Consider the following 27888-nt stretch of genomic DNA (forward strand, 5'->3'; position numbering starts at 1 on the left):
ATTTTCTCCGATTTCTACCTCCACAAGCCTCCACTGGCACAGAGTAGATCCTGCAACGCAATGAACCGGAACAGAGATCACCATCTAGAGTAACAAAGTGTCAGTGCCCCCCGACAGGTCTGCCAACAGCACAGGCAAAGCACATCACACAAAAGTACATACAAAATAACACTGTAAAATCAATACATCAATCACTCGCCTATTACACCTCAAACATGTCAAACTCAGCAGACATGAGTCTAGAAGCATTGATTGTGCTATATACAGTATTTGGCTCTGTTTCATGCTATGCTCCATGCATTGGAGGCTGGTGGAAGAACGTATTGTGACACGATTCCTCATTCTGTTCGGTGTGTTACAATGAGCCCGTCCTTCGTATTTCTACCTCCACCAGCCTCCCCTTACTCCATGTCACGGTAATAAAAGGGCCCATTGTACCATGTACGGATGAATGTTGTGGCCAGTGGAAAACAGGAAGACATGGTAGTCATGAATGGAGGGACTCTCTCTGGAGCTCTTCAATGAAACAAGGCATGGAATCCTATGTGACATTATTATTATTATTATTTTTTAATTTCCAATCCGACTGAAATGACGGTTATCCCTTTATGTCACTCAGCTCACATCCCTTAATATAATATAATATACATTCACATTCATGAATTGCAGTAGTGTTGGCATTATTTTATAAACATTATTTCAGTAATAAAGGGGGGCCATCTAAGCTATGATTTAAGGTCCTGTTGGCTATATAATAAAGAAATAATAATACAAATAATACATTCTCTAACAAGCTCAGAGAAATACTGTTTGTGGTCTTATGTAGGCCTGTTGGACGATCTACATTAGTGATGGCCAAGAGAACGGCAATTTAACACTGAAGTCGATGATTCAAGTCTTAATTCTCCAGTATCCTCCAAATTCAGCATAACCAATCAAAAGCCATGATAGTCTGTGTCACACAGAGCAACGGAATTGGCAATGCATAATAACACAACTTCAATCCGCTAACGTATACAATCAACCTAGTGTACACTCAGTTATAACATGGTCTCTGTACACAGCATATCATAGCCTTTGATCGGCTTCCTCCCACTAGAGACAATCTTGTGTTTACGTCAAGGATGGTGGTGTACTAACATCGGTGCTAGGAGGGGGCTTGGCCACTCATACTGTGGCGACTGGTAGCATACAAGAGACACCGATGTGTTGATGATTGGTCGGTTGGTGTATTTGTAGTCTCCCCAGTCGCTGACTCTGGTGGGTACTACTGTTGTGTGTGTAGTGTTTGTGTGTTTGTGTGTTTGTGTGTGTGTGGGGAGGTGGTGACGTGAAACATAATTCAATCATAGCCAGTCAGAAGAGCTGCGTTTATTCCTGAATGTGTGACCCTGAACGTGGAGGCTAGGATGATGGCGTGACGGCCGTGATAGGTAAGGGAAAGAAAGTACAAGTAGGGTCAAGAAAGGCATTTGGGGTCCCTAACCCCAAAATAAACTTCTAGCCCCTCTAGGTGCTACACTTGTGTAGATCGGAGAGGATTGGTAAAATGTAACAATATGGCAGAGATTACACCTATGAAAGAGCACAGAAGAGCGACTACAGTCTTGCTTATAACAACCGATCCAATCCTATCAGATCCACACAAATGTTTAGGTTGAAGGGGCTAGGGGGTTGTTTTCTTTAGGACAGGGCCTTAGCTAGTCCCTCTGCTAATCTCCCAAAAGGTCTAGCAGTTCACCCCACTGGTCACCAGTCACTTAAACCTGACCTTTGGGACCACCAGGAACTGGTCCCCATCCCGGATGCTGTAGGAATGGAGCGCCCTGGAGCTGTACTTCATCTCCTCTGGCCCGAAGGCGCTGTCCTTGTCGATGTAGTAGAGCCTCATGCTATTGGTAGATAGCCTGACCACTGTCCTTAGTTTCTTCTTCAGCTCCGCCACAGTCTGGTCCAGCCGGATGTTCACCTGCTCCACCTTGTCCTCGCAGTGCACTTCCACCTGGGCGTTGCGAAGGGGTCGGAGGTCAACCTCCGCCAGAGGCTCCAGCTTCCCGTATTTGGTCACCAGACAGTGGTACCTACAATACGGGCGCACGCACACGCACACGCACACGCACGCACACACACAAGCATGCATTTCAGTCATATATTCTAATCGATCTGAATCTCAATTTCTTGAGTTAATGAAGTTAATGAATAAATATTTAAATACATCTGTAATGTGTTTGTGTGTGTGTGGGGGAAGGGGATGCTGTATACCTGTAAGGCAGCTCCTCTTCAGGGTAGTCCAGGTGGTAACGGATGAAGAACCTCTCTGCGTCCTCCCTCTCCCCGTCCGTCACCACACTGCCATTGAGAGATGATACTGAGGGCAGACTGCGGAGAGGGAGGGGAGAGGAGAGGGAGATGGAGAGAGAGAGAGAGAGAGAGGGGGAGGGGAGAGGGAGAGGAGAGGGAGATGGAGAGAGAGAGAGAGAGAGAGAGAGAGGGGGAGGGGAGAGGGAGAGGGGAATGGAGAGGGATAGGGAGAGGCAAAGGGAGAAGGATCTGTTCAATATCTATACAGACAGATGGTATGATACCATAAGAAACAGGCCAGCTTGTGTGTGCACCTGGGGTCTGTGCTGAGGCAACACGCACGCACGCACGCACGCACGCACGCACGCACGCACGCACACACACACACACACGAGCACACACACACACACGCACACACTGAAACTCACTGTGCTAACATGAGGTTTCTGCGCTCCGTGTTGGTATAGGTCTGCAGTAGAGGAATCCCCTGCAGTCTCACTTCCTCCAGTTTGGGAAAGAAGTTCAGCTTCTCTATGTCCTCCCATCTGTTAAAACCTGAGAAACACACAGACACACATACAAACACAGACACAAACACACACACAGACACAAAGAATGTATACTGTATCAATTTCAAGGTCAAAGGGACAGTACATTGTCACACACACACACACACACACACATACACACACACACACACACACACACACACACACACACACACACACACACACACACAGCGCTGAAAGCCTCACTACCTGAGTTGTGCAGGTTGATGCTACGTAGGTTGGGGAAGAGGCGTGTCAGGATGTCCCCACTGTCTTGGATGGAGCTGAGGTTGTTGTTGGCCATGACCAGAGTGTCCAGGCTGGGGAACATGGGGCCAAGCTTACACACCTCAGCCCAGTCCTGCAGGCTGTTGTCTGTGATGTGGAGCAGGCGAAGGGTGGGGCAGGGTATGGTGCAGGCCGACACAGTGGTGTACTCGTTAAGGCACAGGAACAACTCCTCCAGCCTGGGAGAGACAGCAACAATACACAGCACAGCACAGCACAGCACAGCACAGCACAGCACAACACAGCACAGCACAACACAACACAACACAACACAACACAACACAACAATACACAGCACAGCACAGACAACACAGCACAGGACAACACAACACAGGACAACACAGCACAGGACAACACAGCATAGGACAACACAGGACAGCACAGCACAGGACAACACAGCACAGGACAACACAGGACAGCACAGCACAGGACAACACAGCATAGGACAACACAGGACAGCACAGCACAGGACAACACAGCATAGGACAACACAGGACAGGACATCACAACACAACACAACACAGGACAGCACAGCACAACACAGCACAGCACAGGACAGCACAGCACAGGACAGGACAGCACAGGACAGCACAGCACAGGACAGGACAGGACAGCACAGGACATCACAACACAACACAACACAGGACAGCACAGCACAGCACAGCACAACACAGGACATCACAACACAACACAGGACAGGACAGCACAGCACAACACACACCAACACAGCACAGCACAGGACAGGACAGGACAGCACAACACAGGACAGCACAACACAGGACAGCACAACACAACACAACACAGCACAGCACAGCACAACACACACCAACACAGGACAGGACAGCACAACACAGCACAGCACAGCACAGCACAGCACAGCACAGGACAACACAGGACAGGACAGGACAGCACAACACAACACAGCACAACACAGGACAGCACAACACAACACAGGACAGGACAGGACAGCACAACACACACCAACACAGGACAGGACAGGACAGGACAGCACAACACAGCACAACACAACACAGCACAGCACAGCACAGCACAGGACAGCACAGGACAACACAGGACAGGACAGGACAGCACAACACAACACAGCACAGCACAGCACAGCACAACACAGGACAGCACAGGACAACACAGGACAGCACAACACAACACAGCACAACACAGCACAACACAGGACAGCACAGGACAACACAGGACAGGACAGGACAGCACAGCACAACACAACACAGGACAGCACAGCACAACACAACACAGCACAACACAACACAACACAGCACAACACAGGACAGGACAGGACAGCACAGCACAGCACAACACAGGACAGGACAGGACAGCACAGCACAACACAGGACAGGACAGCACAGCACAACACAGGACAGGACAACACAGCATTGGTTTTTTAGTAGATTTCAATTCTCCCCCCCTGCTTTTATTTCCTTGAAATAATGTGTGATTTTGTTTTGTTACTTTTATCCCTTTATACTTTACAGGGTTAGGGTTAGGCTCTTCTGTAAAATAGAGTGGAAAGAGATCTCAGTAAGATCCCCTGTATAAATAAAGGATAAATAAAATTAGCACAAAATACAGTGAAATAGTACTTAAAAAACAAAAAGCTAAAACAGCGAGGGCTGTCGCTAATGTTGCTAGTGCTAACGCGGTCTTACTCAGGCATCTCTCGTGTCAGGATGAGGATGGTGTCCCAGGACACCTGTGTGTTGTTGAGGACGAGGCGTCGGACGCGGGCGAAGGCCTTGGCGCAGCGTGGCTCCAGGACGGCCTCACCCAGGGGGTTGGAGCTCAGGTTGAGGAAGTCCAGGTTGGGGATGTTGCACACAATTTTACTGATCTGGAGCAGGGAGTAAAAAAAATGTTTACACCAGAAATAATACCAAATGTATCATAATGGACTGAAATGACTACATGCACTCTTTTTTTTGGGAATGTGTAAAAAAAATAAAAGTACCTAGTAGATAAAATGTATATGTAAAAATAAATAAAACAAACAAAGTACTTAGGTCCTTCGATGAGAGGGGGATGGTGGCTGGACTAATGATGAAAGAATTATCAAAAATGAGTTGTCAAGGGCACAGAATTAATTATGACATCTGTGGTTTCAAGGGATTTGTTCACAGTGTGTACTGTTATCATTATAGGAATATTGTCTGTTTCCAGTTAACAAGCTTGGCAGAGTTCCCCGCTACTCCCACTCTAGTGACTGCTGGTGGAGGCAGAATTTGGAGGAAGGGCTCATTGTAATGCATGGAATGGAATAAGGAATGGTATCAAACATGTGTCCTCATTCCATTCCATGCATTACAATGAGCCTGTCCTCCGATTTCTACCTCCATCAGCCTCCCAGCCTCTTGGCAGTACCCATACTGTACATATTCTATTCTATGTTTAAAGATCCCACCCACCTCATTCCAGTCCTGGAGTTTGTTGTGGGACAGGTCGAGCTCTACCACATGGGCACAGAAGGCAGCGATCTCCCCCCGGTCTCCAGCCTGACTGATACCACAGCCATTCAGGACCAGCACACTGGGGAGGTTCAGACGATCTGAAGAGACAGAGACAGAGACAGAGATATATATATATATATATATATATATATATATATAGAGAGAGAGAGAGAGAGAGAGAGAGAGCTTTAACTAGCTGATAGAAAAAACAATGCCATGGCGCCATGATGTACAGTAGCTCATTTGTTCTATTACACTGGAATACATGGTGCCACATTCTATTTATTTAACCTTATTTATCCAGGGAGACACACTGAAACTGTGGTCTCTTTTGCAGGTGCACCCTGTTTACAATACAAATATGATTACAAAATAACACAACACAATAAAATACAGAACACACATATTCATTAATCGAAACAAGAGCATGTCTCCGTGAGCTGGTCCCTAACCAAGGACTTAAAACAAGTGGAAAGGACCAAGTGCTCCAACCTCAGCCTACCCTGAAGATCATTCCATGTCTGAGGAGCACAGCAGCTAAAAGCAGTTTTTCCCAATTCTGTTTGTAGCGAACCACATGCCGACAGTTTTAGTATCTCTATGGATTGGTGGCACAACATGGTGCCATTGACTGTTCACACCAAGCCTACCAGAATGCTAGGAACCTTCCAGAATGTTGGTCTGGTGTACAGTTAAAAGTGCATTCCTCGTCCTTGGTAATATATGTACAGTGCCTTCAGTAAGTATTCACCCCCTCCTGGAGTTTTTCCACATTTTGTTGTGTTACAACCTGAATTTTTTTTTGTCACTGATCTACACAAAATACCCCGTAATGTCAAAGTAAAAAATATTTTTATACATTTTTTTTTATACATGTCTTGAGTCAATGTGTATTCATCCCCTTTGCTATGACACAACTAAAATGATCTCAAATGCAAACATGTCTCCAACAAGTCACTCAAAAAGCTGCATTTATATCAATATGTCACTATCAACTCTAGTGTGTCACTATAAACTCAACTATCAACTATAGGTACCACTGAAAATTTCATAATTTTCTTTTGATCGTGACCAACTCCTCAGTCCCTGCCGGTGACAAGCATACCCATAACATGATGCAACTACAAATATTCTTCACCCAAGGGATAATGGATTTGCACTAAACTTAATGCTTTGCAGTAAAACCAAATAAACACATTTCCAGCCACTTTCTTTGCTGTATCACTTGAATTCGTTGCAAACACAATTATGTATGTGAAATTGATTTTTTTCATTAAGGGATTCTCTTTGGCCACTCTGTTATACAGACCAATTTTGTAGAGTGACTGGGATGATGTTGTCCCTTCAAGCTTTTTCCTCTCAGCCATTTAAGTTTGCAGATTTTTGTAAGTCTCCCTAGGCCTCAGGATAGCATAGCAATGTGGAAATGGTCCAGGGGGTGAATACTTACTGAAGGCACTGTAAGTCTCACAACCATAGGTGGAAGCAGGACATCTTTAAACAATATTTAAGAGATTCCCATTAAGAGAGAGCTTTAGCTGTGTCTACCGTATGAAGCTCCGCAGGGTTCTCCCCAGGATTTTTTAACAATGTGGCTCTGGATTGCATTATCAAAACCCAACTCGAGTTTATTCATGTCAAAATGCGCCAAAGATAGCATAAAACACTGAATTCACTGAGGAACACTTTTAAGATAGATAGATAGATAGATAGATAGATAGATAGATAGATAGATAGATAGATACTTTATTGATCCCCGTGGGGGAAATTAAGGCGTTACAGCAGCTCACATCACAAACAAAATAAAGTGACAATAGAAAAAAATAAAAATAAAATAAATAATAAAAATAAAAATAAAATAGACATCTGAAACATTATATACAGTAAGAACAGTCCAGTATGATTTAACATTCCCCAGCCTGACTCTGATCACCCCGATCGAGCCAGGAGGAGTCTTATTGCGGCAGGCAGAAAAGATCTCCTATAGCGCTCCTTAGTGCAACGTGGTTGTAGTAGTCTGTAGCTAAAGGAGCTTCTCTGCTCTGCCAGTGTCATGTAGGGGATGGGAGGGGCCTCATGTGTGCTAGCACCAATCTTTCCATGATCTTCATGATGTGGGATGTCAACAACAATGTCGTTGGCGATCAAAGATTACAATTACAAAATATATCGCTTAATTTGCCCTGAAGTTTAAAGTGCGTCGCAGCGCCACTCTTACATTCTTTGGGGAGAACCGTGCTCTCTGAAGCTCCCACCTTTCATAGGGGATCCCTGGGGTCCGGCAGGCACCACCACCACTATCCCCGCGCCCGGGCCACGGCGGTACGGAAAATTCTCTGGGCTGTACTTCTCGCTGATCACCTGCATGAATGTACGCCCCACCGCTGCGTGAGCTGGTTCCATGGACCCGTCCCACATCCCCACTCTCTCCGTCGGCTGGCCTGCAGGAGTAAAAGAGAAAAATACTCCTGGAGGTAATTTAGGATCAGGCAGACACGGACTTAGGGAGCCGTCTGAGACAACGCAGTCAAACTCACTCACTCACTCAATCGCTTCCCGTCCCACAGCCAATCGGCGCAGTGAAGCTCAACTCACTTCCTATACCCACACAGCCAATCAACTCAGTGGAACTCACTGTACAGATTTTGGATTTAGACAGTACACTTACTATTCCACCACTCAGCAGGTGAAGTGTCATCAGCTGTTGTTATCAGGTTGATAACATTAACTCTTATTAACACACTTACGAAATATCATATTTCGTATTACACATTTGTAAGGCTTACAGTGCTAGTTTGCATGGATATTCATACCCACCTCAGTTAATGCTGCCTGAATTGCCTTGGAACTCAGGAGACACAACAGCCACTAAGACTCTCGGCTGCATTCCCCCCTGAGAATATACACCAGGCACCGAGATAACGCCATTACATTTACATTTGTGACATTTAGCAGACGCCTTTATCCAAAGCGACTTACAACCAATACATTTGTTTAAGTAAGTGGATCATCTATCCATCAGTCATCATAAGAAAATTTAATCTATGGTAGGACCAGGGGCTATTGGCAGTCACAATGTTAAAATTTATTTTTGTACAGGAGAGAAACTTGTACAGGGAGGTAGTGGGGGGTGAAGAGGTCTTTAGGAGGGACAGTTAAGATGTAGCCTGAAGAGATGGGTCTTCATGGAGGGAAGGGACACAGGGAAGTGTCCTAAACTACTTATCAGCTAAAAACGTTCCTATGTAAAGACCTTTAAACTTGAGGGAAACCCAAGTACAGTAATGTGTAATGATGTTTCTCTTGATTGTGTTTTCAATATATATAAATATACATTTAAACTGTATAAATGGTGAGAAGACAATTTGAATGCCTCACAGGTTGCCCTAGATACACCATCTGCTGCTGGGCATTTAAATAATGTAGTGGCTTTCCAGAAATGAAAGGGATAATATCGTATTACAGTATTTCATCAGCACGTGTTACAGTTAAATATGGATCAAATGTGGTATGTTCAAATGACCACAACAAAGAAAATTATAGATTACAATGACCACATGTAAATACCATTAACAGGTATTGACTTTTATTATCCAAAATGTCAAGTTATAGACCTACTGTATCATTCTTGTCTCTTTCCCATCCACTGTACCAGTATGTAGCTCTAAGTCTGATCAAATAAAACTACAAAAGACAAATGGAGTAATAACAATCCAATCTAAAGCCAAATGACCTCATCATATTGTCTTTCTGCCCTTTATGAACAACTACAGTCGTTTGAGAGGGAGTAAAAGTATAGTTTAGTGCAAGCTCTCCAATGCCGAATAGGCTCTGGATGAGTTCCTTACCTGCAGCGAAGACCCTCTCCACCTGTCCACTACCACAGTTCACTGTGTGTTTCCGTTTCTGCAGGGAAGGTCTGCCCAAAAAGGGACAACACAGGTGAGAGGTGCGGGACATTCATGATGAATTGACAGCACCAGGATAAACTGTGATGATCAGATTAAAATGAAGAGGGGTTGTCTCTTACTCCAGAGTGGCTAGGTAGGTAAGGCTAGGCTATAGCACCTGCAGAGAGGCTGAGGCCAAACTCTCTTCAGTCAGTTGTGCAGGCCAGGGAGGTAACGCAAGAGAGCAGACACTGGAATATACAGTTCAAATGTCCAAGGTCAACCAGGAAATGTATGAGTTTGTTGCCTATTAAAACCATTTAAACCAAAGGTCGGCAGGTAAAAAAAATCATCAGAGCAAGGACTGGGAGAGACATTCTAATTCTAATGCCTACATAAGGTACCTCTCATCACCATTGCATCATAAGGTACCTCTCATCACCATTGCATCATAAGGTACCTCTCATCACCATTGCATCATTAGCAAGTGAAAACATTTTACAGCATTAGTATTGCACAGTGTCACACAGTCCTTTGAATAGCTTAGAAGCTACCTATGTTGGCTACACATTGGCCTTCATCTACATGACGACGACAGCAACAACAACAACAATAAAACGAAATATCAAGTGCCAGTAACAACAACAATAAAACGACATATCAAGTGCCAGTAACAACAACAATAAAACGACATATCAAGTGCCAGTAACAACAAGAATTAAACGACATATCAAGTGCCAGTAACAACAAGAATTAAACGACATATCAAGTGCCAGTAACAACAACAATAAAACGACATATCAAGTGCCAGTAACATATAGGCCCTGACACTGATTGAAAATGGATGGTGCAGCTGTGACAACAAAAGAAGGATCTCTGACTGAGATATGTGTCTCGTACATTTTGGCCCAATAACATTCACAAAATTGCGATTCAAACGTAGCAGGTGGGCTCAAATGAATAAGACTAATGTGCATGATGATGACATTGGTTCTCGTAGCCACTGAAGCAGAAGTATTTTACATAACATGCCAATCAAATCAGGGATAATCGTGTCCATTTATATGGAGTATGCAGAGGAGCAAAACACAGTACATATCATCTAGCTACTGGTATCTAAAAGGAATTATATTAATAGATTACAAACGAAAACAAATTATGAAACGACAAGACACACGTCGATGAAAATGAAAGATGAAGATTGATTTAATAATCATCGATAAAATATATTTATAACACATACATAACATAACTGGATACATTACTCACATGCAATTTCACATAGGAGCTAGCTAGCTAGCAAGCTTAGTTAGTAAAAAGCTAGTTTAGTTAGTAGAAAGCTTAGTAGCCACAAATGGTCAGTTGACAAACGAATACGGTCCAGACTCAGCATCGATTCATTCAATGACCCATGTACAGATCATGACGATGCTATTCTCAGATTTTTACTCGTTTTGTTTTTCAATCGAAATGAATTGCTAGATCAAATGTCAATTGTATATTTTCGGATTTCCTACTCACCTTTAATTGACCTGCTAATACTCCCTGAATTCTTGTTATTGTTGATCCAGCTGTCATCGCCCCCCATCATCCCGGACGTATGACGTAGGGATATGACACAGGGGTGTATTCAAAACGCAGAACACTGCAAAACGTTCTGACTAGTTTGCTGCAGTCTGATTTCACCTGACTTCCCAGATATAAGTATTGTTTAAAAAGCAGCAATGAAACTGCCTATATTAATATAGCATGCTTTTGTATTCTAAAATGTTATGCATAAAAACATAATTCACCATACGAGCTGTGATAAACAGTGACATTACCAATGCAGTTATACTCATGCATTTATTAATTCATGCATTCATCCATTCAGTCAAACATCTGAATAAAATGAACAAGGCAAGGGTCTTAAATGGAAACTTTATTTGGGTAAGAGATTGACATGTGTCCTTGTTTAGCCTCCGGCATGGCGTCAACTGAATTCACTGTATTCTTGCATCTGCAGAAGGACAAAATACAGTCAGGGTTATTTGATCAGTGTTTTCAGAAAACCTACATTTTAATCAGTATGTTTTTGGTAATTTTTCTTTTTAGAAAAATAATAAAAAAAACAGGAATGTAATCATACGGAAGCCCTACGAGGCCATGATATTCCTACAGTTTTTACTCTATTTTCCTGTGGCAACGAGTTAATTTTCTTTGTTTTCTTGAGATCTCGAGTTTTTTATATAATTATCTCGAGATAACAAATGTTGTTATCCCAAGATAACAGGGTCATTTTCTCGAGATAACAGGGTCATTCTCTCGAGATTTAGAGAAAACAAAGTAATGGGCATTTCTCAGTCATCATCTGGTAATCATGAAGTCACCTCGAGACATGAAGTCATCTCGAGATAATGACATGCATAACTCGAGATCACGAGAAAACGAAGAAAATTAAGTTGTTATTGTTATGGGAAAATTGAGTAAAAAAAAAAGTATGAATAAATGGCCTTTTAGGGCTTCTGTAATTCACTCATTGTTACATTAAACAATGGTCCTCTGTGGCTCAGTTGGTAGAGCATGGCACTAACAACGCTGAGATTGTGGGTTTGTTTCTCGCTGGGACCATATATACTGAAAAATATATGTACTCACTGCAATGTAAGTCGCTTTGGATAAAAGTATCAGCTAAATAGCATATATATGTACTGTATATATATATATATATATAAACATATTTCACCAAAATACCTCTGGGAGCTCACCTGAAACACAAGGGTAGACATATTCTGTCTCAGCCTGGTCACCTAAATGGAACAGATAGGTTTGTTAGTATCAGTAAATTAACACAAGTGTTGAATAAAATAAACAAGCTGTTGTTGTGAGTTTTAGATATCAGTTTACTTGGCTGGTAGTAGTCGTAGATCTTGACCACTGCTGGCTTTAGGTTCCGTACAGGGAGGTCCTGTACGATGTCCAGGAAGTTTTTGATGGGAATTCTGGATGGTAACTGTTCAAAAAATGTTATTAAACTATTATCAAGGACCATCTACTGTGAGTTTATTTGTCCTGTTTCAAAGAGATCTCATCTCACCTCTCGCAGGTATACGATAACATGATCATCTTTGGTTTCAACACGATCCACCAAAAGGGCATTCTTCAGCTGTAAAGACGAACAATTCACTGATCACTCATGTTGTGTTCTGTCTCCACAGATTAACGACAAAATGCAGAATGCATGCAACTACAAAAACTCACATTTGTCAAAGAGTCTGGGTCTGGGGCAAACCCAGACAGCATTTTCACATCAACAATAACCATGTTGGTAGTCCCCTCCTTTCCTGCATATCTGGGAAAATAAAGAGAGAGAAAAAACAAATATATGATACTACATCAAAGTTTAAGGTTGACAAGAGCATGCAATAATCAAGGTATCAGATACCTGGATGAATAACAGGTTGAGTTTACTTACTGTTACTGAAGCCAAGATACAACCTTGGGTATAATGAAAATACTTATTGGTCTAGTCTAGTCTTTCCCCAGAAACAAATGCTCTAATGTAACAGTTGCCTGATTCAAAGATCATTCCTGTGCATGCCATCCTGTAACTCATAATGTGACCTGAGAATTTGAATGGCCACTACCAATGATGTCATATACGTATTGTGAAATGTCTACTGCCATCACTCAAAGCATTGAGATTCTACATGAGTGGGTCAGTCATTCTTACAGGGATTGGAATTTCAGGGTGAGTCTTGGCCTCCGAGAGTTGCTGTTGCAGTCAGCCTCTGGTTTAACCTGGATGCTGAGTGTAGTGCTGTCAGTGGGAGTAGGGATGTTGTAGTGAACAGCCATCTGGAAAACACGGAAGGTTAAGCCAACCCACCCTCTGCAGATGTCAATATTTCATAACATGGAAGAGCAAACATCTAATTTGGTAGAAATGTAAACAATTATAATCTTGAATAGTAACCAGTACACAGACATTTAAATGTACACAGACATTTCATAAAATGGAAATATTCACATTTAAAAAGACAGTAAGTATTACAGAAGAAAGTAAAATAATTAATTAATAAGACAGATCAATGTCAAAGTGAGGTTTTAGAACCAGGAGGGGAGCTGCTCCACTGACCTGCACTGAGGCACAAGCACTGCCCTTCACCTCCAGGCTGTACTTCCCTGACACGTCCTGCAGCACCCTCTGCTGGTAGAGAAGCTTGTTGCTGTTGTTCACGTCTAAGAGGTGCACTTCCCCACTGGGAGACTGGACTGTTACTGTGCTGGCACCCTTTGGACTAAACACCAGAGTTGAGTAGAGAGCCAGAGCCTGGAGTGCCACCACTGTGTCCTACACACACACACACACACGCACACACCCACACGCACACACCCACACACGCACGCACACACACCCACACACACACACACACACACACATTACAGTAATTATCACAAATAGGAACCATGTGGAAAACAGTGAGCCTCTTTGTCAGCTCTATTTCAGAACTGGTCAAATGTCAAAGACTCCATAGAGCAGCTGTTTGGGAAGCAGAGTAGTTACCTGTGTGGAGGAGAAGCCTCCGTAGGCATTCTGCTGGCGTACCAGCCACCTGACGATGCGGGAGGCATAGCCCAGGTCTGCGGTAGTCAGAGGGGAGGCACTGAGAGCAGTCAGCAGCACGTAGGAGCTGATCTCCACCTCCAGAGAAGCAGACGTCTTTGAGGAGGTCTGAGACCAGTGGAGAAGACCCCCTGAGGATGCAGGAACACACATACACACACACACACACACACGCATGCACGCACACATACACACACACACACGCATGCACGCACACATACACACACACACACGCATGCACCCACACCCACAGATAGACTTTATTGTCACTTTTGTCACTTTTTATTACATATTATTGAATTGTTGTTGCTGCTGTTGTTGAGCGTGGAGCAAGATCCCAAAACATTTCACTTTGTCTATTACAACTGTATGCGATATAAGTGACAAATACATTTTGATTTCATTTGATTTTTACATTTGAGACTCTGGGCTTTAGTTTAACTTGCATAGAGTTTGTGTAACATTTTACTCTTCACTTTGTGTGAATTTCTATGATCAAGTAGTGATCAGAACCATTAGGGCTGAAGCAGAAGTGCAATGAGGGCTGGTATCTTTGGTCAGTAGCCCATCAGAGCAGGGCTCACCCTCAGTGGAGGCCATTTTGTCCAGGTGCTGTAGAAGCAGGTCCCGGGTCTCCATTTCCCCTGCCAGAGTGAAGGTGTAGGCCAGGAGAGCTGTAGTGTAGGTGTTGCTCAAGTCACTGGTGGAGTTCCTCAGGCAAGACAGGCTGTTGTTCATGACAGGATCCTACAGCACAGCATCATAGAGAAACACAGGAGATATAACATCATAGAAGGACATGCTACATGCTACTATACACAAATAAACACAATGTCTACCAGCCTGTACCTCTACTATACGTTAACAACGCAATACAATTCAAAACTTTAATTCCTTTCACTATGAATTAAGACGTCAAGAGTGTGCTCTAGTCTGCATACAGGAGAGCAGGCTAAATGAGTTGTCCAGAGCGTCTACTTACCGACACTGACACATTCAGCTCAAGCATTGAAGCAGTGATGTAGGCCGTCAGAGTCACGTCATCAGTCACTCCTCCCTGTGGAATATGAGGTCATCACGCCGTGTACATAGTATTAGATATTGTGTAATGGAAGTGGTTCTACGAACCATGCTCACATAAGTAACCTTGCCCGATACCTGAAGACCTGTGTTAGATCACCAAGCTAATGCCTGGGCTTTAGCTCAGCAGTAGAAATAAAATAGCTAAAAGTACCTTCATTCTGTTATTAAAGAGTTTCCCCAAGCTTTTGAAACAGCCATCTGGTTTTTGTTGTTTCTCCAACCAGATTCTGGATTCCGTTATTCTTTCTGGGTCAATATAGATGAATGACTTTGCTCTGCCAAAAGATCTGAAGACAAAAGCAGTCAACCTGAGGAAAGAAGAAATCTGTATTTCAATGATCTGTCTTTAATGCATGTCAATTCAGAATGAGCATTATTGCAAAAACCGGTTTGGATTTTCAGACACAATACCGTATTATTAGCTATTACAAATGAAAGGAAAACACTACAGACAAAACACAGCAATCGTATGTCACTTTATGTGCAAAACATGCTGCCATCAGAGTTCTCACCAAGTGTTACCAGAGCCTTGTCCAAATGTGCTGAAGGCACCATCATAATGCTTGTAGTTCAACTGTCGCTGGTAACCTGTGTTTTAGGGTGAACAACATTTCCATAGATGAGGGAGTGTCTATGCTGTAGCTATCATTATAGATGTGGAAATATCTCAACTGTAGGAATCATTAGCATTGCAGACTCTCACCACTAGTCAGAAAGCGGGTGGCCTTGTCCTGGATGGCTGAAGTGAGCTGCTGTGTGTTCCTCAGATACTCCAGTATGTAGATATTGGGGGCCAGGAGGGCCATATTCTGCTCCCCACACCCATACGGCATCTTCAACAGCCCATCCAGGTTCTGAAGGGCCCGGCCCAGGATGTCTCCTATTGAGAAACATGACATGTGAGACTCACTGGAGAACTGATGCTTTAATCACCAGCACCATTGGACATCTCTAAACTCACAAACATATGGCAGTTTGTTTTACCCAGGACTGAGAGGGAAGCTCTGGCAGATCCATCAATCACAACCTTGGGGAGATGTAGCTCCACCTCCTCTGTCAGAGCTTCACCTGGAAACAGAAAGAGAGAGTCCGTCAAGACAGAGAGGGAAGGACAGACATCTTTGCCAGGGTCACAACAAAGGAGGGAGAGGACAAACATACAGTATTTACCAGGGGCACAGCCAAGAGAGATTAGAAAGATGAAGAGACAGAGATAGATAGACAGACAGACAGACAGACAGACAGATAGATAGATAGATAGATAGATAGATAGATAGATAGATAGATAGACAGACAGACAGACAGACAGACAGACAGACAGATAGACAGATAGACAGATAGATAGAAATCTATCTACCAGCCAAGGTTGCCCTCTATCCCACCTTGGCTGTTCACCTTATTTGTACATTAAAACACTGACCATCAGTTGGACACATCAACCAGCTGTAGGTGTTGGTCTGCTCAGTTCCTTCAGCCTGAGAGAGAGAGAGAGAGAGAGAGAGGGAGAGAGAGAGAGAGAGAGAGAGAGAGAGAAAGAGAGCAGTTACACTTTCAACTTCCTATGGAAACAAGACCATTATAGCCAGTGATATTCATCTTCATTGAGACAATTATTTTGTGTTGTCATAAAACAAAATCAAAAGGCTTGTTTTTAGTTTGGTCTGTTTAATATATTTCACTACACCTGTACCTACCTGCACCACCAGAGTGCGTGTGACTACATCGATGCGACCTCTCTCCGGTACACTCACAATCTCATTGTCACATGCAACATGTGACGCCACAGCCTCTGCGCTCACAGACACGTTCAGAACCCCTACACACATTTACACACAGAGTCAGTCACTCTTGAGACAGCATCTACAGAGGACACCATGCAGGACTGACGGTTATTGTTACAGAGTCAACAAAGCATATCTGGTATATCTAATGATAATGCCATCCATATGTCTGGTAATGATAATGCCATCCATATGTCTGGTAATGATAATGCCATCCATATGTCTGGTAATGATAATGCCATCCATATGTCTGGTAATGATGATGCCATCCATATGTCTGGTAATGATAATGCCATCCATATGTCTGGTAATGATAATGCCATCCATATGTCTGGTAATGATGATGCCATCCATACATCTGTCAGGGTTTGCGTGATTTTATGATGACTGGATCAGCAGTGTTATTTGGGATATGGGCAATTTTATCCTTTGGTTTAGACCCAACGAAGCTAGTAAGTCTATGGGAAACCCTGGCTGACTTAACATTCATTCTGCAGGGTGAAGGTCAGATGACGGTCAGATGGAGGCTGGAGACTCACCCAGGGCAGATGGGACTAATGTCCAGCTGAAGGTCTTTCTTCCATTGGCGCACAGGCAGGATGAGTACTGGACACCAGACATGGGTGTGAGAGTGTAGTCTAAGGAAGGAGCTGGAGTCACAGAAACCTGCCGGAGAAGACCACTTGTCAGACAATGTGGAAAAAAGAATGTTACTCCAAATGAACAATGAGAAAATAAACTTCTTTGGAATCAATTGAACATATAAACGCGGGTCTTAATGGTCAATTGATACAGTTGAACTTTTCTTTGAATTGTGGTAAACGCCAAGGTTGTTCTCTATTGCTTTAAAATCATCTACATTGTTCTGTGGCGTGTTACAAAAACGTTTTGTCATATTCATCTGGAATTCTTTAATAAACAAAATAATAATAATAATAATAATAACAAATATCACAACACTATTATGTATCAAATGTAAGAGTCAGTGTAAACACAACACAGAGCTCCACTCTGGATGCAGTGCAAACTGTTACGGTTCCCCCTCCCAAACAACCCTCTGGCACCACCTCAAGGCTGCGGCGGTCATCACTGGAGCATCTTCCCAGTCGACAGCGGACCCGATCCCCAATCAACACACCTGCGACACATCCCCAATCAGCACCCTACATAAACCCTGCCTGATCTTCACTCGTCTGACTACCCGCCTGCCTACCGAACCCCCTGCTTGTCCGACTACCCGCCTGCCTGCCGAACCCCGGACCGACCCACGACTACTCTTTTGGATTATCCTTCTCTCCCCTACCCCTTTTCCCCCTCTATTATTGAATACGCCTTCGGGCTAAACCCCACCATCTCTGAGCGCCGTCATTTGGTTCCGCTGACGTTCTAGTGTAACACAAACAGTACCATGATGCACTTGGGCAGGTAGTTGAAGACGGTGGCCTTCAGCTCAAAGTGCTCGCCCCGGATGATGGAGTAGGGCAGGGTGAGCTCCAAGAAGAAGGGTTGGAAGACTTTGAGCTCCGTGCGAGGAGCCAGACCAAAGCCATCAGGGGCCAAGCAGAAAGCCTCCGTCTCCCAGGTGGTGATGGTGTCTGGGACAGTGAGGGGGATGTCGGTTGAGCCTGACTCTCTAGAGACAAACACATCAGGTCATACAGTACCACAGATGACGGCAATTACACAACTGGAATCAGCACATCTCTTGTCCCCTTCTAGGTTATGTAAAAAAAAAAAAAAAAAACGACTCTATATAATGGTGTCAGGACTTTTTAAAACAAGCTTGTTCTGAGGATCATTGTTTCTTTTGATAATCTTAGATACAAATTATTTAGTTTGGTAAATGTAAAAACCACTATGCTTTCATGTGAGTCTTCGGCTCGGTGAGCTATCAGTTTAGAACACAATTGTTGTGTAGGTTCGGCTACATACCCCACTTCTACAAGGTCCCATATCCATGTCTCAGGGAAGAATGTACGGACTGTCTGTAACGGTGGTGGTGATTGAGGAGATGCTCCCGCTGGCCCATGCATCTGATACATTACAGTCCGTAACCTTTCGTTGTTTCTATAGGCTATATATGCAACATCATTAAAATATTAGCATAACAAACTGACATCTTGAATTTCGTCCAGTTACATATAACAGGTGTCGATGATGAGAGCCGGAGGAGCAAAACTCACCTATCTGATGATAATACTCTTTCCCCCTATACTTTAGACAGGAAGGTGTTCTGATAACCAAATTAGTTGCCATCTTCAGTCCCATGTTCTTAAGAAATGAAATTCAACAGCAATAAAACACACATTACTACATAAATGAGAGTTTAAACTTTTAGTCTAATATTTATTTGGGGTTCAAACACGAATTGTTGAAACCCTTTTGTAATTGATAGAGTTCTTATTCTTCTGCTGTTGGTCATATATTGGAAGAACTGATTGGCGAAACATGTTGTAATTGGCCACATCGAAGTTCATGTGCCCCTGTCCTCCAAAACCATAAATGGCACCCATTGGCCTATAGGTGGTGCTGTAATAGGCAACAGAAATCTAAGGCTCAATTTGACATACAGCGATACATTTAAATATTTGTGTTTATAATAATAATAGTTCTATTTTGTATACCCTTCTGATTCCAAACATCTCAATTCTTCTTCATTTATCAAGATAAAAACAGGGTAACAGTAAAGTTACTGATGTATTCTTACAACAGCAGAGAGATTTAAGATATTGGTTGAAAACAAGATAAAATAATTTACCTGAAAAACCTCATGAGCATCTTTTTTGTCACCATGTCCTGGGCGTGGTCGTCCTGGGTATAATGGTTCAGATCTTCTGGTTCTCACAGGTAAACACGTGACAGGATCTTCAAGATCATATGAAATAGGTGATACCTTCGTCACTGGTAACAAAGCGAATATCTATGGAATAAAAGAAAGAGATGGAATTACCAGATGAATTTAATATTAACTGTTTCTCGTCGTGTTCCATTCCATTTGAGTATTTAGGTCAGCTGTTGATGTGGAAAATGAGCTCCATTACCTTTGATGACAATAAAAATATAAATAAATAAGATAAATAAATAAATAAAAAGGATAACTTATTCATTAAAGTTTTACAGAGAGTTTCTAACATGGTGTGCACATTGCAAGCATTTATCAACACATTATAAAACATGAATAACAGTGCAGGCATTGCTTACTATGACCTATCAAGAGTCTATCACAGAATGATAAACAGTCAATAAACTACTTATAAAACCTTTATAAATGGAAGTGCTATCACATGACACATTTATATGAACTAATGTAATCTCCTTTGTTAATCTCCATCAACGTCACTCCATTACCGTGTCAACATCCAGCTTCTTGCCTGGCTCCTTGATCAGAACACTCTGGTCCACAGCGCTGAGGCCACAAAGGGAGCCCGGCAGAGCAGACAGCTGCAGGGTGTTCTCCTCCCCTGGGACTGCCTTGGAGGGAGAGAACTGGACCGACACCTGACACACACATCACATAAAGAGCATCAGCTTTGGAGGGAGAGAACTGACACACATCACACATGAGGTGTCTCACTGCTCACTGCCATAACGCCCTTTCTGTTTATTTTATGAAAAGAGACCACTTCGACTGTACATCTACATTGATATCCTATACTTATGTCTATGACACACACACACACACACACACACACACACACACACACACACACACACACACACACACACACACACACACACACACACACACCTTGTGCTTGAAGCATTTCTCAATGGGGAAGTCCATGCTGTCAACAATGACAGTCTCGCTGGGTAAGATGGTGTACACCAGGACCTGCATCACCGGGGCCATATCTGGAGACACTGCCAACTTTAAGGTGATTTCCCCCGAGGTTACTGCAACATCAGAGAGCATGTCAACATCATCATCATCATACAGTACACCTCCAAACACTCTAACAATCCTTTTCTGAGGGAGAATCCTCCTCTCTCACCTGGACTGTCTAGTACATCAACCTTCATGCGTCCCTGCTGGACAATGGCCCCTCTGGATAAGACCTAGAAGAGGGACAGAGAGGGTGAGAGGTATATATATATATGCCATTTAGCTGACGCTTTAATCCAAAGCGACTTACATTGCAGTGATTGCACACATTTTTCAGTATATATGGTCCCAGCAAAGGTCAATCCAGTAGAGAATGTCTGTTCTATTCCTTCTAATTATATGGTTGTTACAGCTCGGTCCTGATGTTACTCACCAGGAAGAACAGATCCATAGAGCCCCTGGCCACGGTCTCCCCAACGATGGTGTACTCAATTCTGATTGACTCTTCTCCCTCACATGCCAGTGATTGGTCTTTCTTCTGTATTTCCAGATAGCTGGCTGTTTTACTGTGAGTGGAGGCAGGCTGGATCAAGGAGATTGTGTGTTCCCCTTTGGCAAAAAATGGGGACCTATATGCATAATTCTCTAATTCTTGTGTGATGCTAATCTGTAAAGTAACAAAGGGAGGAATAATTGAATTAGTCCTAATGCATGTTTAGGGCCGTCTTTTCCCCAAAATAGGAATCAATCACACTTACTGTAAGTGAAAGATCCTCTTTAGGCATATCAGTTGTATTGAGAGAGAAACTGGCAATGCCATCACTGTCTGTGGTTAGGTTCTGTAGGTGTTTGGTTGACCACCTTTCACCCTCAAACAAGTAGACTAACTTGTCAGCCATTGGTGTGTCATTGTAGTGAACCACTTTAACCTGAGGAAAAGGGGGATCTCATTCATGTCATACATTTCAATGCTACGTGTCCTATCAAGTGAAACAGGATACTCACATGGTAACACATGGTAAACTGACACAACATTCATCATAGTGTAAACGTACAACAGCAAAGTAAAGTAAAGTGAATTATATTTGGACTAACCTTGCCCTCTACAAATGATCCATGCTCATAAATCTTAGGAGTCTCAACAAATGAAAGCTTTCCAATAACAAAGGAGAGTGAAATGCGTTTCTCTTGTGATCGTGAAATACCTGTCAAGGGGAAACATTATAATGTAATACTAATTGAGAAACACCTGTTAAGGGGAAACATTATAACAGCTGGTCCATTTATAACAGCTGGTCCATTTATAACAGCTGAAACATTATAACAGCTGGTCCATTTATAACAGCTGGTCCATTTATAACAGCTGAAACATTATAACAGCTGGTCCATTTATAACAGCTGGTCCATTTATAACAGCTGAAACATTATAACAGCTGGTCCATTTATAACAGCTGGTCCATTTCTCATGCTCTGATCAAACATTCCACTCATCTCCTCTCCCTCTGAATATTAAACATACAGTATTGATCGGAAATGCATTCAATTACGTTGCTCAATATCCATGGAGTAAAACTGTTATTACTCAGTTATCACAGTTCTTGGGCAATGTTGTTCATTGTTACAAAACGGAACAGGTTTTAAATCAACTAAGATTTAGAATGCATTTTTTTCCATCTCTGAACTGATGTCAGAATGCCTTACCTGTTCCCTCCTCCTCTACTTTGGCATTGAGGTGAAGGGTGTCTTGGAGAATTTTCTGATCGATTTTTGTGAAAATTGACATGTTGAAGACATAGGAGCCACAGCCAGATTGGTCCAACTGGGAAATGCAAACAATTTAAAAAATATAGTTTTTAACTTCAACCACATACAAAGTTGAGATGTTGACCAAAGCCACTTTCTGGGGCCAGTTTTTGCAGAATGGATCAAAATGATCCTGTGTTATTTTAATATTTAAGTTCCCCCATTAGATTCAGTTTACCTTCAATAAAAAGAAACATTTTCTACAAATGTCATGGAATCCAGTAAACATCAGTATGGTCACATACTGTAGCATACCACTGGATATGCTATCATGTATATTCCATACCAAAACAAGACAGGCACCAAATCTAATGGGGCATCATTTTGATGAGGGTTAAATGTTCTGAGAAACTCGCCCCCTGGTGATGCTAGTTTCAGGGGGGTAAACAGACCTCTACTGATGCAGTGTGGCAGGGGGGTACAAATTCAGGAACTCCTTGCTGAGTGTCTGGATCAAATCTCATGGGTATCGAATAATGGTACGATGCAGGTCGACACAGCCCTAACTCTGTTGTACCAGGGACTGGCTGGCCATATGTGTACCTAGTTAGGAAAATAATCACAACAACAACAGATTGTGGATTTAACATTCTCCTCTCTCATCTGATTTCCAATCGGTCATTGCAATCTATCTAAAATCATAACCGACGTTTTGGTTGAAGTCTCTGGGGTTAATAGTAACACGTAGTAGAGTTCATATTTGAATGCAATAAAAAAAAGAATAACACCTGTCTTTCTTAGTATCTCATTGTGTTGTGAACTGCAAAACACTAAGGTACTGTAGACTTACGTGGCACACACTTTAACCTTGAATTCCTCTTGACCAATGCTGATTTCTTCAGTTGCATCCAGTTTTATGTCAAACTTTGGCAAAACTAAAGATAAGACACATCATTGAGCACAGATATTAACATAATATATTAATACATCCTATATATACATATATAGGATATTGATGAACTAATTCAATGCATGATACATATGAAAGGTGAAAGAAAGTAGCTTGCACAACAAGTACAACAGCTCAACTTACCATACTGTTCTACTTTGAAGTGATGGTGTATTTTTTTCCCACTGATCCACACAATAACATAATAGGTTCCCATAGGTGCCTCAGAGTTCAAGGGGTGAGAAAGTTGCAATATTTTGCCATTGGACATGGTGTTCACCCACTGTCCAATCCTGTTGCGATGTATATCCTATGGTGTACAAAAAAGATTGTAAAAACAATAACCTGATGGATGTTCAACAGTTAATTACCTGGTAACACACTGAAATGTGGATATGATGACCAGTCAAGCCATTCACTTGTGCTAATGGAATAAGATGCCTTATGTTGTAGAGTACAATATAGGCTACAGTATTGACAGTGACACTCATCATCAAGAGAAAGAACTACAGAGTCTTACCTCAATCTCCACAATGTCATACTGTAGAGGGCAAACACAGATGTCATAGGTTAAAGTTCAATCACTCTAACATTTCCCAAATAGCAACAAAAGAGTGTAGACTTGTACAACTAGTAGAAGTGTGAACGTCAGTCACATCAGGTACTATTTCTACCTGCACCTCTCCCAATGCAGGTCTGGTCCTCCTCAGTGCAGTGATGACATGCAGGGGTTTACTACACTTAATTTCTCCTTTAAAGCGTAAATCAAACATACAAAAAAGGGGGAATCCTTGCATATACAAATATGAATTGAAGTTGTTGACTCACGCATAGACAGTTTGAACGTGGACTCACTTCATAATATATAGACACAGAGACAAAGCATTGGCTACAGTACAGTACATGGTGCATGCAACACGTGTCGTCTTCTTCAGGCAAGTGCTGTCATGGGGCTTTTACTCAGTAGCCTCTAAATGTCTCAACAATGCATCACATTCCAATCAGACCTATACAGTATGAATGAAGCCTCATTGTTAGGGCCAGGATTTTTTCCTGGTCAGGTCACTTGAGAAACTATGGTGAATGTTTGAAGTCCTTCATATCAGCCCACACAGGTTTACTTAGAGGACCTCTATATGTACTTTTGACTCTATATGCACTTTTTGTGTTGAGAGCTTCAACTTTGAGTTGTTTGTGCAGCCTGATCAAACAGACAACACAGGCTAAAGAGCAGCAGGCATCTGAAATCAACACAGTAACTTTAACTGATAGATTTTTTCATCACTGCAGTTGCGTTATGTGACACTTGAATAATGTTTTTTGTTACACAATGTTTCTATACTGTAGATCAGTGGAGGCTGGTGGAGGTAAAAATCAGAGGACGGCTCATTGTCATGCATGTAATTGAATCAGGAATGCCATCATCCACACGATACCATTCCTCATTCCTCTAAATGCAGTCCAATGAGCCTGTCCTCCGATTTCTACCTCCACCAGCCTCCACTGCTATAGATACCTGATGGATCTTCTCACCAACAATAGTGCTCACATTGTGATTCTTGTAATTCTTGTATCTACTTGTTCGTGTAGAATACTGATCTAACGGATGTCCAAACAAACCAATGTAAACAGAGGTTTCCAAGTTAAACATTTCCAACACTCACCTGCTGATTGACAGGACGAAAACTAGTGTCCAAGGTGACAACTCTAAAATGTACTGTAGAAACGCAACAAAAGACACTTTAGAAGCACTCAATGTTGAAGCAAAAAAACTAAACAATGTGCAGTTACTCTGTTACTGACCATTTACTGATCTGTTAACTTGGATATTACTATTACAAAATATCACTATTACAGTTATACTGAATATTGTGACATTTGAGATAGACATTTTCAACAAAGATGTACTCCATCTATCATTACAATAAGCCTATACAGTTATTACCTATTTGTCCTGGAAGGTAGATTGGTTTATCCGTCTGGACAAATGTCATTGGACTGTAGGGTTTGATCTTGACTCTCCTTTGCTCTGTGGACAGAAATGTGTCACCACGAACCTCCACCTTGAAATTTTGAATCACCTCATTCTGCACTGAAGGGGCCTGTCAGGGAGATAGAGTGTATGGATCAACACACTGTTCAAAGGTTTTACCAACATCAACATCAATATCGAATCAAAACCAGGTAGAGATCACCAGGAACACCAGAAGGGCCCCGGTAGGACACCACAGTGATCATGACCCATAACTTGGCATTGAACTGTAACTCCAGAGATGCATTAAGATGAGAACTATAATCTCCAAAGCGAACACTACTGTATGTCTCCTGGACCTGACAGCCGTGACCAGTGCAGGACTGACCTGAAACTGAAAGCAGCGGTAAAACTCTTGGTCAGAAGTCTCCTGGAAAAGGATGTTGTTCTGCTCGTCAGTGTCCAGAGAGATGGTCATGACCAGGGTCTCGTTGGGCTGCAGTAGGGTGGCACAAAGCTCGACCTCGGAGCCTGCTTTGATGACTGCAGGGATGCCCACTATGTAAAGCCTACAGAGACAACACACATATCGCTGTAAACCCTACAGAGACCACACACACACAGCTGTAAACTCCACATTGTCAAAGATTTACAATGCAGGGTTACTTACGGTTTTGGGGTTTGCTGACAGACACAAAGCCAGTGAAAACAGACAAAGAGAATCCATCTCCACACCTGAATCCCACAAGTAAACATGACAGATGTGCCACCAGGTCAGACCCTGTCCTTGCCTATACTGTAGTGTCCACTAAGCTCTCCCAACACTGTTCTATCAGAAAATCAGAGGAGCTTTAATAGCTGAAGTAATAAATGATTGACTAACAGTTGTCAATGTCAGAGCTTGACAGAGCTCAATATTGATTGACATGTCCATTGTCTTCAGGACTGCATATGCACCGAAATAACGATGGGTCAGTGAACCAAGCTTGTACTGTATGTTTAGTAACCTTCCCGGAAGATTTGAAGCGTGTGTTAGTTCCCAAAGCTAGCACAGTCTTGTCACATGACTCTGGTTTGAACCCTGATTGTCACATTTGTCTACACTGAGAGCTCTGCCCAAAATTTATTGTGCTGCATTTGGGGTGCAGCGATTTAACAGCATCTAACTGCACCCCAATGCAGCAGATGCCTCCCACGCTAATTAGGATACAGTCATAATTTTTCTAACAATTTTAAATGAAATGCTGTCAATATCAAATGTCCTCCACTGGTAGTGTCAGAGAACAACCACTTTAATAGCTAAACAAGGGCTAGAAATCTGGTATGCAACCCTATTGGTGAAGTAAATTAATGGCTGTTATGTTCTCTACGTCAGGCAACACATGGCAGGAAATTCCTCCTAATCAGAAGGCAAAGTGGAGAAAATGACATAATGCTTTTTTCAGTCCAGGATAGAGAAGAAGTCTATTTGTGTTATAATTTCGTCATCAGACACAGTTTGTTTGGACATCTTAAAATCAATTACTTCAATAGGAGTAGTGCTGTGTGATTGGTATTATGCAACACATTTAAATCAATTCAAACACGCATAAATCAATTCAAAGTTAGTGGTGAGGAGCCACATGATAATCTGGTGATGGTGTGCAGCTCTTTAGCCTGTTGTCTGTTTGATCAGCTCATAGTTGAAGCTGTCAATACTCCGGGCAAAAGTGCATGTCCTCAGAGGCCTAAATAAACCTGCGTAGGCCAAGGTGAAGGTCTTCAAACATTCACCATAGGAAAAAAACCTACTGCGATGGGCAACCTCGGTACCGTCCCTCAGCTGTTTACCCCATAAAAGTGGCATGGTTGTTGTTTGAATCCCAGATTGCCCCTTTAAAAATGAAACATGAGGTTTAATTCATAACGTATCGGTCTGATTGGAATGTGATGCATTGTTGAGACACTGATATTTAGAGGCTATTAGGTATTAGCCCAATGGACAGCCATTGATAGGGGAAATTACGTTTTGGAATTTGTAGCATGTAATTGCTATGATGGGAATACGACCAGCAATGAGAGAGGCCCAAATCAAGAGAAATGATTGAAAACTTGTATACTTGTTGTCAAGAGTTTCTCCCCAGCCTGTCAATAAACATCAGCTATACTCAGTAAATCAGCGTCTGATCTTTTTTCATTATTGACCATCTCCAGAAAACCTTCACTAACATATATCTGTTCAAATCTCTGGTATCATCTGAAGGAGGAGAACTTAAATTCTGTTCCTATCTTCTTCAGCTGACCTTCCCCCATGTGACAAATGCAGTATGAGCAGTACTACAGTATGAGCTCTCTGAGGTGTCAAACTGAATTCTGATTGGTCTCCTATGGTCTCCTTGCAAACAGCTCCTAATTTAAATACTAAGCCTATATAACAGGGGCAAAGGGACA

General features: G+C 42.5%; 2 protein-coding genes across 3 annotated transcripts; both read right to left on the reverse strand.

Moving 5' to 3' along the window:
• tbcela (tubulin folding cofactor E-like a) lies at positions 1-9543 on the reverse strand. 2 transcript variants are annotated; one of them, XM_083694830.1, is made up of 9 exons: positions 9460-9543; positions 8429-8504; positions 7867-8052; positions 5570-5709; positions 4817-4998; positions 3060-3316; positions 2730-2856; positions 2263-2379; positions 1-2081 (listed from the first exon to the last, which is right to left on the reverse strand). In XM_083694830.1, exons 3-9 carry the CDS (start codon positions 8027-8029, stop codon positions 1757-1759), a joined length of 1311 nt encoding a protein of 436 aa, XP_083550956.1. In that variant the 5' UTR covers positions 8030-8052; positions 8429-8504; positions 9460-9543; the 3' UTR covers positions 1-1756. The 2 variants fall into 2 exon arrangements, with proteins under 2 accessions (XP_083550956.1, XP_083550955.1); XM_083694829.1 differs by lacking the exons at positions 8429-8504; positions 9460-9543 and having other exon boundaries at positions 7867-8359.
• Positions 9499-26214, reverse strand: LOC310822419 (alpha-2-macroglobulin-like; the record flags this gene model as incomplete). The annotated part of the gene is made up of 36 exons (XM_083694757.1): positions 9499-9530; positions 12249-12290; positions 12388-12493; positions 12578-12646; positions 12742-12832; positions 13214-13338; positions 13619-13834; positions 14048-14238; positions 14692-14854; positions 15090-15164; positions 15342-15498; positions 15703-15778; positions 15894-16070; positions 16175-16258; positions 16611-16665; positions 16885-17006; positions 17511-17637; positions 18379-18604; positions 18904-19045; positions 19155-19242; positions 19730-19891; positions 20320-20469; positions 20720-20865; positions 20964-21027; positions 21228-21461; positions 21553-21723; positions 21890-21999; positions 22496-22613; positions 22990-23140; positions 23388-23472; positions 23631-23796; positions 24007-24027; positions 25151-25203; positions 25432-25588; positions 25847-26027; positions 26129-26214. The coding sequence occupies 36 exons, from the start codon at positions 26212-26214 to the stop codon at positions 9499-9501; spliced, it is 4419 nt and encodes a 1472-aa protein (XP_083550883.1).
• Positions 26215-27888: the final 1674 nt, after the last annotated feature.

The sequence above is a fragment of the Argentina silus genome (genome assembly GCF_951799395.1).
Source record: "Argentina silus genome assembly, chromosome: X".
NCBI classification, from domain to species: domain Eukaryota; kingdom Metazoa; phylum Chordata; class Actinopteri; order Argentiniformes; family Argentinidae; genus Argentina; species Argentina silus.